We start from the raw sequence: 13,404 nt of genomic DNA, 5'->3' as shown, positions 1-13,404 counted from the left end.
ATCTCAGAAGACACCCTCCCTAGTTTTTTGGAAACTGAAAGTAAGGGAGAAGTGCTTTCAGACCTGCAAGATTCTGTTTCTGTAACCTTACAATAAAGGTAGTGTTAATACTCATGGTTTTGGTTTCTTGTCTGGACTACCTCCAAGTTCTGACAATATTGTAGTAAATCTGGCTCCTATTTGGCTGGCTTTTTTCCACTCTTGATCTCTGCTTCTTGTGATGAGAAAAGTAGTCATCTCCCCACCATGCCTATTCACTCTGTTCATTGCCACATGTGGATTCTTAGATGTTCTACAATAAATTCAGTGATTTTAGACAAGTTCATATTAGAGAACTTCTACTGTGCATTACAATGAAGAACCATTACTGTACAGAGTTTTAGCCAGGAATTTCCTGCTTTAGTGAGAATACTCTGGCCTGTTTCTGAAAAATACAGCTGAGGAATAGGGTGACTTGTAGTGTGCAGAATATGGAACATGATTGGGAAAACATGGGATTCTATGCCAGTCTAGGTACCTTAAATAAGATATAATCATGAAAGAGTGAATGCTTCAACCTATTAAATTATCTGAGGCTTTCCCCATTGAGGTGATTAACTTCTTTTGAAACATTATTTATTCATTCCTGGACTCTCGGATACCCATTCTTCAGGAACTTGAAACTTCTAGTTTCCCCAGCAACCACAGTATGTGTAAATTGTCAAAGGATTGCATGATACTGGGAACTGACTATTTCTCTCTGGCTCAATGTAAGCATTTCTCAGCTGTGGTGACAAATAAATGTGCTAAAAATCAAATGGCTTCTATCCCCTCTGAAGTCCTTAACAGATTTCCGAAATTTAAAGTCTTCTGGAAGCTGTCGAAGAGAGCCACACTGCAGCAGGGGCCTTGGATGCACAACCAGAAGTATGCAAAGTGACAGAACCAATGTGGTGTGGAATTAAGACATGCGGGGTGCCAGGAAATGTTATGGCACACACATACCGAGGCATTAGATCAGATTTCACCCTTGTGGTGCTGCACAATAGTTTTTCTTGTGTGTATCACAATAATGAATTTAGATGGAATCAAGCCATCTGTAATAATCACCCTAGCATATAATATGCTCTCCAAATCTTAAAGCCTTCTAATTTGATATTTTACCATAATGTAGACAGAAAGACTTTGTATTCCTAGGTGCAAAGATTACTGCAGATGCTGACTGCAGTCAGGAAATCAGAGGACGCTTAATCCTTGGGAGAAGAGCAATGACAAATCTCGATAAAATAGTCAAGAGCAGAGACATCACACTGACAACAAAGGTCCGCATAGTTAAAGCAATGGTGTTCCCTGTAGTAACATATGGCTGCGAGAGCTGGACCATAAGGAAAGCTGAGCGAAGGAAGATCGATGCTTTTGAACTGTGGTGTTGGAGGAAAATTCTGAGAGTGCCTTGGACTGCAAGAAGATCAAACCAGTCCATCCTCCAGGAAATTAAGCCAGACTGCTCACTTGAGGGAATGATATTAAAGGCAAAACTGAAATACTTTGGCCACATCATGAGAAGACAGGACACCCTGGAGAAGATGCTGATGCTAGGGAGAGTGGAGGGCAAAAGGAAGAGGGGCCGACCAAGGGCAAGATGGATGGATGATATTCTAGAGGTGACAGACTCGTCCCTGGGGGAGCTGGGGGTGTCGACGACCGACAGGAAGCTCTGTCGTGGGCTGGTCCATGAAGTCACGAAGAGTCGGAAGCGACTAAACGAATAAACAACAACAACAAGACAGGAACACACAAGGCAACAGGTTGGTAGCTCTGGACCTGGAACTACAACATTATTCATAGCACGCTTTGGTGGAGGAACCTTCAAAAGCCTAACTTCAGCAAGCTGTCTACCAAAATCCCACCAAAGGGAGTAAAGTACAGGATTGCAGAGACCTTGCCCTCTTACTCAGAACTTAAGCCCCATGCATTCAGTTTGGCTTTATCTCAGGTAAGAATACACTAGAATAACCTTTTACCATTAAAAAAAATACTCTTGGAAACCAACTGATGAAGCACTGAGCACACAGGAAGAATAGAGGGGAAGCAGCCTCATATGCCAACAACAGAATATTCTGGAATCCAAGGCTAGCAGAAGCGTTCTTTCTTCTAACACAAACACAAAATGCCTCTGCACCCACCCTGCTGTGGGCCACATTTAGAGCTTGGGAAGCTGAGCCTACTGACTTTTGGATCAGCTCTTGCTCGAAATGGAAAGCTGCAAGGGCAGTTTTTAGCATTTCCACTGCAGATGTGGGGCGAGCAGCTTCCTATTGGCAGGAACTCCCCCTTTAACACTCCTTCAGCTTCTGGGGTTTCCCTCTTCCTGCCAGAAATACAGGCAATGTGGCATCCTGGCTTCTCCTCTACTTTCAAGAATGTGAGGGTTAGCTTTGCCACACATCCCACACCAAATTTTTTCCTTGCTGTAAAAGGAAACTCAGTAAATAAAAAAGAGGGGAGGCTCCAAATGGAGCACTCCACCCCTGGCCAGGTGGATGGACCCTCTTCCCTGTTATTCTTCCAGCAAAGGTCCAGGGAGCAGCCCCCCAAACCACTCACACTGCTGTATAGAAGTGCAGAAGATTATAAAAGAAGCAAGGCCAGTGGATGAGTAGATGAGGCCGAAGTCTAGGATGGAGACTTGAAAAGTATATTTGCATTCCCCAAAGATAAAACCTCATCCTCTTCTGCATACCACCATTAAACAAGGACATGGACTGGCTGAAGAGATGTGCAGTGAACAGGATGTAAAGTTGATAAAAAGGCTGGGCAGCATTGTGGAAGCCAGGAGTCAAGCTTAACACTAGAGTGGGGGTGAACAGTAGTTAAATGTAGTGATGATACAGAGGAGGTGAGACCATATTATGCCAGTGGGCTGGGCCAGGGTTTCTTCCCCTGGCTCAGTGAATTTAACTTTCTTGATTGTCCTCAATATAGAAAGGTGGAATATGAACCAAAATTTCAATGACAACAAAAAGAGTCCGCAGCCACAATTTCAATTTAGTTTGCAAATTTTGATTGATTCAGCTATCATAGCAAGCACCACTACAGGTATAAGACTTTGCTATGGTGAATTAATACTGACATGGAAAGGGAGAGTAGAATTCATGAAGCACAAAAGTGGCCATGAACCTGTAATCAATCTTCTAATTTGGTTTACAAGACCAGAAGTGTAATGACTCAACTCAAAACATAGACAACGAAGCCAAGTGAATCCCACAATTAGGACTGGTATTATCCCAGGATGTGTTCTTTATCAGAGAGGCTGGGATAACATACCATAACGACGATGTGATTACTAGACAACTCTGCTTGGGATCTTTAACAATAATGAAGAAGACTAACATCTGCATAATGTTGGATGATCTACAAATGTTGCTTATTTTCTTAAAAGTCCAGTGCTTTAAATAAAAATAACTAATGAGTCTTTATTACTAGTCAGAGGACACTGAGGAGACAGCAAGTAGTGGCAGTGAATTACGAACGCAGTAATAGATAAGTGTAGAGCATAAATATAGAACATTTTCTTGCAACTAAAGCAATAATGACATATTTATCAAATCACTTTGTACTTCACATGCTTTTGGAACCCTTGATCCTATTATTTAGTGAAGAACTTATCTTTTGGGGGAGACCCTCCCCCACAAAGCCGATTCCCAGGAAGAACTATACTTACTGTATATATGAATTGTACGTATATGAGAAATAAGAAGCTCACCAAATATCTGAATTACAGCTTCTAGCAACTTTTCTACTGGATTGGCTGGAATTGCTGGGAACTCTGATTTAACATCATCCAGCGGCAAAAAGGCTCCCTATCCCCTATCCTGTTTTGAAGCAAGTTACACTGCCTTGAGCGGTTAGCAAACATTAATATCAGCACCAGTCTAACTTTCATGTTTGGTGATGATATAATGAAAAGAAGTTCCCCGGAGATCTCAAGACATGGGAAGGATTCATACAAGGATAGCTGTTATTATACAATATAAACAACACCTTGAATTGGGGTCAGTGACAAACAGGCTGCCATGCAGTTCTCTCTCTCTCTCTTTCTCAACTGGTAACTAAAGAGCCAGAGCTTCTGACTCTGGAGGTCCAACATAGCTGGTATAGTTAATAGCCACATTTTCCAAACCTTGGAACAAAATGTTATCTGACTTTGTAAATCTCATCAAAGCAAAGCATCTGCTACTCAGAGCTAATGATTGAAATGAGTTTGTCTTCAGAGATTGTAAGTCTCTTTTATTCCCCTACAGGGCATTCTTCCACTGAATACTTTTAACAAGATTTTATGTCCATTTGTGCAACTGAACGTGACATGTCCTTTTGTGCAATTCAGAAAATGAGATTTGTTTTGAGAACAGCAAGTTTCTATGGCAAAAAGAGACTTTTTCAGGTGGCTTCCAGGAACGCCAGGCTTCTTGCTCATTGATCTGGCATCAGCAACTTTCTATGCCTGTTTAGTTGAAAATATGTCTTACTGTGTTCAATGACTCCCACTCCCTAGTAAGCCTCATTTTTTTCTCCAATTCAAAGAGTTGTTTTCAGTTGCTTGCCCATTCATCTGGAGCTAAATCCGTTTGTTTGCTGCAATGGCCAAATAAAAAACAAAAGATCATGGCTCACTGCCTGCAACTAAGCAAATGGGAAATAGCATTTTGCAACACAGTATATTGTTCACCTGCGCATAGCAGGAACTTTCTTCCTGTGGTTCTGTTTAAGTTTAGATGCAGGAAAATCCAGATTTTAAAACCAAATTAACAAATGTGAAAGAATAAAATAAATTTCTAAAGTCCTTATGCTTTTTGCATCCAGGCTCCAAAATGCTCCCCACTTCTGCCAAGCTCTTGTCCAAAAACAACATTTACACAAATTGCTCTGCCTGTAATCCTCTTGTCTGCTTGCAGCGGGAGGTAACTATGATTTTCAACAGGGGAATAGGGCAGAAGTAAAGACAGCAATGAACTACCAGAGAGAGAAACAGAACTGCAGCTGGCACCACACCAGGGACCTACAGAGCATGGATTTTGCAAATGATCAGTAAAACTGTTAGCCAGCCATACACGGCAAAGAAATGGAAAACATCACAGATTTACCATAGAGGAAGCAACTAACAGTAAATAAACCCTACAAGCCCAGGTAAATCACCAGTGTACATTATTAGAAAGTATCTCATTCTGCTGTTAGCAGTCTATAAAAGTCACTTAGAGCACTATTTCAGTAAAAAAAAATTTCAAATATCTTAAAACAAACTGCTTTGCACCCCTGACAACTTAAAAGTGCAAAATTACTGGGAGGTTTGAAGTAATACAAAAACTCATTGCAACTTTTAGTGGTTTTGCCTGGGACCATCCAGCAGGTTATGGATGATATTATGACCATTAGATATAATAGCAGAGATACAAATTTTGTTAAATAAGGGGCTCTGGACACTAGCTGGATATACTAACAGTAAATCTCTCTCTCCGTCTCCAAGAACAGCACTATGACCTGCCAAGTAATGCTGCCAATAGATAAGCATACCTCTGGTAGAGGGCAGTTGCTCTACCAGTAGCAACTACAAGGGGAAGTCTGGAGTAGATGTAGTGGCATATACAATGTTTGGTATAGCGGTTAAGGTGCTAGGCTCGAAACCAGGAGGTTGTGAGTTCCAGTCCTTCCTTAGACATGAAAGCCAGCTGGGTGACCTTGGGCCAGTCACTCTCACTATCCCAACCCACCTGTTGGGATAGTTGTTGTGGGGAAAATAGGAAATGGGAGCAGTAGGTACATACACTGCCTTGTGTTAACTAAAAATAAAGGTGGGATAAAAATAAATATATGTATGTATGTTTGCATGCATGCACAGATGTTGGAGATAAAATACATTCACATGGTAATGTAGCAGCAATGCAGAAGGGAATGGAAAATCATTGTATTATATTTTAACAGGAAAACTATCAGTGGTTCAAGAACCAGTGTTCAGGGGCTGTCAGTCCCTGGCATATCTGAGATGGTCAGAGGATGCAAAGAATCTCTGGGTCAGTCCTGAAAATTGTAAACTGGAACATTACGAAGTTATACAAAGTGGGAAAACTTGTGAATGCTGCTCAAGAGTTGGAGAAATTTACATACTAAGAATAAGAAATGCATTGGACTGTATCTGGGCAGATTAACATGATAAAATCAGAATATATTACCATGGAAATAATAAAAATACAAACAATAATGGAGTAGCAAGAATGGTGGGTAAGAAAATCCAGAGTTTATTCTTAAAGTTTTTGCTAGAATTGGATCAAATCCTATTACAGTTAGCACACCCTGTCAATATTAACGTTATCCAGATGTATGCCCATTCAGTAGATAAAAATGAGGAGATATTAGAGGTTCAAAGCATGCTACAATAAAAAGGCATGACATCTTAATAATAAGTAACAATTGGGAAAGAATAAATATTAAGATCTGATATTAGAAATTAATGGGGAGATCATATTGTATAATTCCACAAAATAAAATATATAGTTGATACCTTCGATAATCAACCAAGTAGGAGACAATAGAGTTAGAAAAAGGCTACTGATGCATAAGATGATGAAAACTATGCATGGCATGGAGAAAGTGAACAGGAAAAAGTTTTTCTTCCTCTCTTAAAGCACTAGGATCAGAGGTCATCAAATGAAACTGTTTGAAAGGAGATTTAGAACAAAGTACTTCCCGTACTGTATAATCAACCTATGAAATTAATTACTGAAAGGCACAGCAAGGGCCATTAACTTAAATTATTTAAAAGAGGATTGGATAAATTCATAAAGGGCAGGTCTACTGAGGATTCTAACTTTTGGAGATTCCATATTACCTTTGGGCTTGAGGAGAGCATACTCCCAAATACCAACTGCAAGGGAGCAATGGCAAGAAAGGGGCAAGTCCCCCTCTCCTGCTGGCCCAGAGGCATCTCCTTGGCCATGTTCTGGACTATGATGGCATTCAACTGATCCAGCACTGCTATTCTTATGTTCTTACATTATTCTAAATATGGAACAAAAAGATGAATTGATTTTTTTGGGAAATAATCTCCATGAAAATGGTAAAGTTGTGAAATGATCAGAACAACAAAGTAGCCTGTATTATTATGTCTTTAATAGCAGACCCATTGCAGAAATGATATGAAAAAGAGAACATTTTCACAATATGGTGGCTCCACCAGATGTCACGTGCTGCAGATCAACACTGTTTCAAAGCAGAATTATACTATGAGAGCTGGTTCAACCCTTTTTGCTTTTTCTTACATTGGAGCATTGGTCTTTAACTTTGGGACTCTCTACTATAATCCATTTGGACATAAATGGCCTCTCAACAGTGGCAATCTAACTACATAAATTATTTAAGAAGTTGGTTCCCAAATGTACACTCTCCAGTGCGCTCTGTATACCTGCCATGCCAACAGCACTTTGATAATGTTGAGCATGAAGGTATGCCACAACGAAGCTGTCACACAGTAAAGCTGTCACATGGTGTGAGTGCTGGCTTCCACATCACCCTGGACCCTGCAATATTAAGTCCAAGCCTTGAAAACAAATAGCTTTGTAGCAGGCATTCAGGCCAAATGCACATGTATGTCCTGAGCACTCCAGATGAAGAATACCTGGCCTAGGGTAAAGTTGGAGTGAAAAATAGGTCCTAAACCTCAGAAAGTTGAAGACGGATGTCCTAAAAACGTTTTTTTCACAGTGCCCTGAATCAGTCACTTGTACTGCTAGTGAAGCAGGCATGTAGTGATTGCAAGGCAGCCTACTTAAAACAGACAAAGTGAGGGAGCATGAGAAAATACCCACTGCAAAGATGTTTGTTTAAATGGATCTCATTATTCAGCTGAGGACAAAGAGAAGGCTTAGATTCACGATCAATACATATCATTATCATTCTGCTCATAAGAACAAGAGAATCCTTTCCTGAAGGATCAATTAGGGTAGGGGTAGAAGAAATAGAACATACAAAAAGCCCATGTTTCATCTCCAAATGTTGTTTAGGATTCCACCTATCTGTTTTCTAACTTTAATGGGTGCAATTAAATCTGCCTATTATGATGAAATCTAACATTATTTTTACGAGACAGGCATGTCCATCTTGTAGCTCCAGGTACACAAAGTCCAAGTGTAGTTTCTGACCCAGAAAAAAATGAACACCACTGTGCTAAGCCATAAGCTAGTACTTCTGAACTACAGTGGCTGTACATATGTGAACCTGCTTCACATGTTTACTCAGCTTAACATGATAAGAAATAGAAAGACACTTATTGTAAGTGATTAACTGATTATGTGTCACTTGGTGTATTCACTTAACACATTCACCAGGGTTTATTGGTTGTCATAAATTAATCTAAACCCCCCATCTGGTTCCTTCCTGATAATAGCTTGTTTAAAGTTTTGCACATACTCCACCAGTGACTTCTACTCACTGGAAGAATGAAGAGAAACAAAGAAGCCATGGTTTCTTTTAGGTTTGTTAGCAACAATGTAGTGGTAGCCAGAAAAAGCCAATCCTGTAGTTAATCAATGAGCTGCACCAAATAGTGGGGATGAACTTTCAGCCAGCTGTAAACCATGGTAAATGAAATTAAATGAAGTGAAATGAGTCCTGTAACCAAGGATCAGAAGGTGGAAAGACTGACTGTAGGGCTCCTACAATGCTGGTCCAAAGGACACCTGAGTGCTAGAGAACATTAGAGTTTTTTAAAAATGAACCTCTGGATATCATAGCCCCCTCCATGCATAATTACTTGGAAAAATGTTCATGTAGCCCAATACCCAGGAAAAGGAAAGTAGAGAAATGCATTTCTACTGTCAATCTGAGTTTCTTGACATCTATATTTGAGAAAACCCTGCTTAGTCTATGTTTTAAGAACTAGCATCCACTTTGTAAGACACAACACTGTTCTTTTTGCCTCACCAGACCTGTCTGGAAATGGTTACAATAATTCAGCTTTAACACGAATTTTAAAGTAGGGATGCAAAAAGACCACAGAATTCTGATCTAGAAGGTTACAAAGGTCTGATTTATTCTTGGCCAAACTGCAGACTGTCCAACCTGATTGTGTTTGCATCTGGAGCATTATTACTAAAAAACAGCTTTATCAACTTATTACCTAAACACAAAAGGCTTTATTTTTTGTTTGCTTCTGAGCAGATTCTGACAAAATTGACAGGCAAAATAGAATGGAATGGAGCTTGCCAAATTTAATCAACATCAGTTTAGGGCTTTTAAAGCAATGGTTCTTTATAATCTGGATTAGAAAAGACTGTAGAAGAAAACAGAATAAAACATTCTTATTAAGTGGAGCACTAAGTTAAATGAGATATATCAGGCCAAAAAACTGCTTAATGCAGCAAGCTAAAATTGCTAACAGCCAGCCTAAAATAGGAAAAATTTCTACCACGAATTTGCTGACTGAAAACACGAAGAAGCCTTTGGCCAAATTCCTATTAAAAGCAATCTTGTCCCATCTTTAAAATACTGAGAAGTGGGCTGGCTCTGCTCAGCTGATTATTAGATGCACTCCCCTTTGAAGGGCCATTTGAAGGATCACTGAAATCTAATCACTACTACTTTCAGTTCAAAACAGATGCTGGTTGCAGAGAATGATGAGATGATGAAATGGTAGGTAGACCACAAGAAATGTAGAAAGGGCTATAATTTTCAGTTGCTTCAACAGTATGCTGATTCCTGGCAATCACAGCTTCTAATGGAGGACTCCCCAGATATCGAATCCCTGCAGGGAATTCTGGAATCATTCTGGATAACACTGCAGGCTTCTCTAGGCACCATAGGATTTTAGGATCTAAGTAACTGTGAAGTAAATGGTTACAGTATTAACATGAAAAGGACAATCAATGCTAGGCATGGCAGAATAGATTAAAAGGGCTGGAGTAACTTGCAGAATAATACAAGCCACTTGGAGAAGACCATTCCCCTTTACTATATTCCTTACTAGCCAAGAAAAGCATTTTCCTTCACAGAGCTATCATTGTGCCCTAAAGCAGCAGAGCTCCAAGTGGAATCAGAACTTCGTGGAGATCTAGATCCAAATGAAAGTCAGACTGGGAAGATTCCACTTCCTACCAGATATCCCCAAATTACTCCTCTTTGCCTCTGGTTTCAGGGATTGCTTGAATCCAATGTACCCCTAGTACCTGAATGTAATTGGGACCAACAGGTTGGACCAATACCCAGTAGGATGGATTCTGCCAAGGAACTGGATAAGGGAAAAACTATCCAGCTGAACTTCAAGCATCATTATCTGCTGTATCATTTGATGATTCTGGGACACTCAGCAGCTAACAACACAGGCCTATTTAGCAAATGTATCATGTTATATGGTTTTCATAATCTCTTGAACTATGAGAATATATGGAAACAAAAAGAAAAAAGTGCGTGTGTGTATGTGTGTGTGTAAAAGGGCTATAATTTTCAGCTTCAACTATTTTCCTAGCTCATAATCAACTGGGAAAGTCTTGTTCTTTTCAAGCAAAAAGCTGAGAATTCAATGAACCTGCATCAGCTGATATTATTAGAAAATATTGTCCGTATTTACTTAACATTATCTGTTTTGTTTAGGAATGAAACTCTTCATTGATCATGTTTAATCCTCATTTTCCTGTCTGCTTTAAGGCATCCTGGTTAATATTCTGTGATTCTATATGCCACCATAAATAAATGACATGCAACCATTTAAGCGGATATGGGGCAGCTAATGTTAAAAACTAGCTCCAATATGGGATAGCAAAATAACCACGGCTCATTATACCAGTTGCAAGAATGTTTTTTTTTTTTTAATGTGTAATTAAAAGAAAAGGAAAAGTTTATTTGATAAAGTAACTTCAAAGTAAAATGATTTAAAATTAAGCCTGATCCATCTGTACTTGCACTGGTAAGAACATGAATAAAACACAGTGACTCCTTTGGAGATCATTCTTACAATTCACCATTCGGGGAAAGATAGCAGAAAAAGTCTCGGCCCACTCCAGAAGTCCTCTGGCGACTCCTGGAATTCCCAGGTAGCCTAACTTTCGTTATGTTGCAATCCCAATGTAGCTGGAGGGAGCCAGATTGAGAAAGGGCTACACAACCACTCAAATGCTGAGCCTTTGGCTACAACACTTTTGACACTGTCTCAGACTGATAAGCAGCATAAGATTTAATCTCAGCAATCAAGACATGCTGATGCTACTGAAACAGGAGAGCAAATTTGGGATTACAGGTAGTCCTCGCTTAACAAACCTAACTGGGACCAGAATTTCCATAGCTACGCAATGCGGTCATTAGGCAAAACATTGTGTGACCGCACCGCTTAGTAACAGCAGTTTCAATAGTCCTGGTTGTGGTCATTAGGTGAGGACCTCACGCTTTTTCTTCCCTGCCGCGCTCACCTCTGCTTCAACTCCCCTCACCCGCCTATCTCCCTCATCTCTTTTTTAAAAAAATATAATTCTATTGAAGAAATCTCCCCCCTCATCTCTGCCCTTGTGGCCGCCCTGCACTCCAACCTGCACCCCTGCCGCCCTACGCTCCGCTGCCTCAGGAAACCCTTGCACAGCCAGCAGCTTCCTTGTGAAGGGCCAGGCTGGGCGTGCCTCATCAGCAGTGGGAGGAAGAAGATGGCGAAGATCAGTGGGGGTTTGCAGGGGCGGCGGCGAGCATGGCGGCCAAGTGGGCAGAGATGGGGGGGAGATAGGCAGGTGGGGGATGCTGAAGTGTATCCTCTAATCTTATATGTGGGCAGGCTGCCAAGCACCTGAATTTTTATTATATGACCATGGGGGTGCTGCAATGGCTGTGACTTCGAGGACCAGCTGTAACTACTATTCGTTCAGCACAGCTGGAACTTTGAACGGTCGCTGAACAAATGATCAATAAGTGAGGACTACCTGTATAAAGGATTTAGTACTTTATTTATGATATACTTCTGGAACTGTTTCAGCAGGTGCAGTATGCAGCCAATTTTGTCTGGGGCTGGAAGCTAAGCAGGATCAGGGCTAATTATAATTTGGTACCCACACCAGGGTTATGTCTAATTAGTACTTGGATGGAAGACCACCAGGAATAGAAATTAGAGCGAAAATATAAGAAGGCAATGGCAATGTAAATAGCAGGAGCTGTGTTCAATAGACAAATAATAAGGAGCCTTTCTCTGTCTTAAAGAAATTCAGATCAATTCAACTTTAGAGATCTGTCTAGATTCTGGAATTAACTGTAACTGGGGGCCAAAATCTGTACAGATCCTAAGATGGAACTATTTATACAACTAAATATATTTAGTTGAAGAACACCATATCTTCAAGATTAAACACTTGTACGCATGACTGAAAAGCCTAGCAAAACGCAATCTGAGGAATTGTTAGCCACCAAGTATGAGTGTTGGAGAAACTTACCCTAGAAATGCCAACAATCTGCTCATCTGGCAGTAAACTGATGCGCACAAAACAGGATTCAAAATTGACTTCTTCCTTCTCCATGAGATCTTTTCCCTGCAGCAAGGTGACATGCAAGGTATTGGAATTCACATTGTATTCCATGTTAACTTCAATTTGTCCCACTGTGAACTCTTGGCCAAAGTTATTCCCAATGGAGGAGACAGAACTTAAAGAGTCAGTGGAGACTGATTTTTTCAGTGGCCCATAGGGAGTCAGCTCAAGGTCTTTGTTCATCAGCTCCAGGGTGCCCAGCTCATTAATATTTTCGAAAGCATCATCCATTTTCAGGCTTTGCTTGCAGACAGGAGAGATTCTTTCTCCTGCCTTTCGGAAATTGCTTGTATTCCTCTGCAAACAATAAGAAAGAACAGAAAGCCAGTCAGAGGCCATGGCTGACCTGAACTTTAGAATGCCCACTGCTGAATGTAGAACATACAATTCTAATTATTTATAATTATAGGCTGGCAGAAAGACAATGTTCAGAACAAAGTGGACAAGAATATACCACATATCATGCAAATAAGTTTTCACACTGTGAAAGCTGCCACTGCCACCCTCTCCTTCCAGAAAACATTCCGTTAGTTAAAAACAGGTATTTTTCCAATGCAAAGAGTCACTGAAGGAAATTACAGCTGAATTAAAAGTCAGGTCTTGCAGATGTTCACTACATAGCTGCGTGCAGGTTCAAGCATCACTATATTTTAGGGACTGCTACTAGCATTACTACAACATCATCACAAATAGCAGTGGCAAGAAGTTAGCTATGCTATTGATACTGGAGTGCGGCCAATTTTATTGATAATTCTGGTCCCGTGAAAGTGTCAAAGGACTCATGGCAATTCTCTTAAATCTAATTTATTTTTAAAACTGTATTCACAATCAAAGTTGGACTTGTCTTTTTGGGGAAAGTGTAAACTAAAGCTAGCTTCAC

The 13,404-nt window shown here is 40.3% G+C and overlaps 1 protein-coding gene across 1 annotated transcript in view; it reads right to left on the bottom strand.

Annotated features, from left to right (window-relative positions):
* SYT12 (synaptotagmin 12) overlaps positions 1 to 13,404 on the bottom strand; it is a 46,692-nt gene that overhangs the window by 16,192 nt on the left and 17,096 nt on the right. Inside the window, exon 4 of the mRNA XM_063292919.1 lies at positions 12,432 to 12,821. Coding sequence (XP_063148989.1) covers positions 12,432 to 12,821 — 390 coding nt within the window. The remainder of the gene's footprint in view (positions 1 to 12,431; positions 12,822 to 13,404) is intronic.

The sequence above is a fragment of the Candoia aspera genome, chromosome 1, assembly GCF_035149785.1.
Source record: "Candoia aspera isolate rCanAsp1 chromosome 1, rCanAsp1.hap2, whole genome shotgun sequence".
Taxonomy (NCBI): Eukaryota; Metazoa; Chordata; class Lepidosauria; order Squamata; family Boidae; genus Candoia; species Candoia aspera.
The sequence above is the reverse complement of the archived record's forward strand: the minus strand, read 5'-3'. Positions and strand labels throughout refer to the sequence as shown.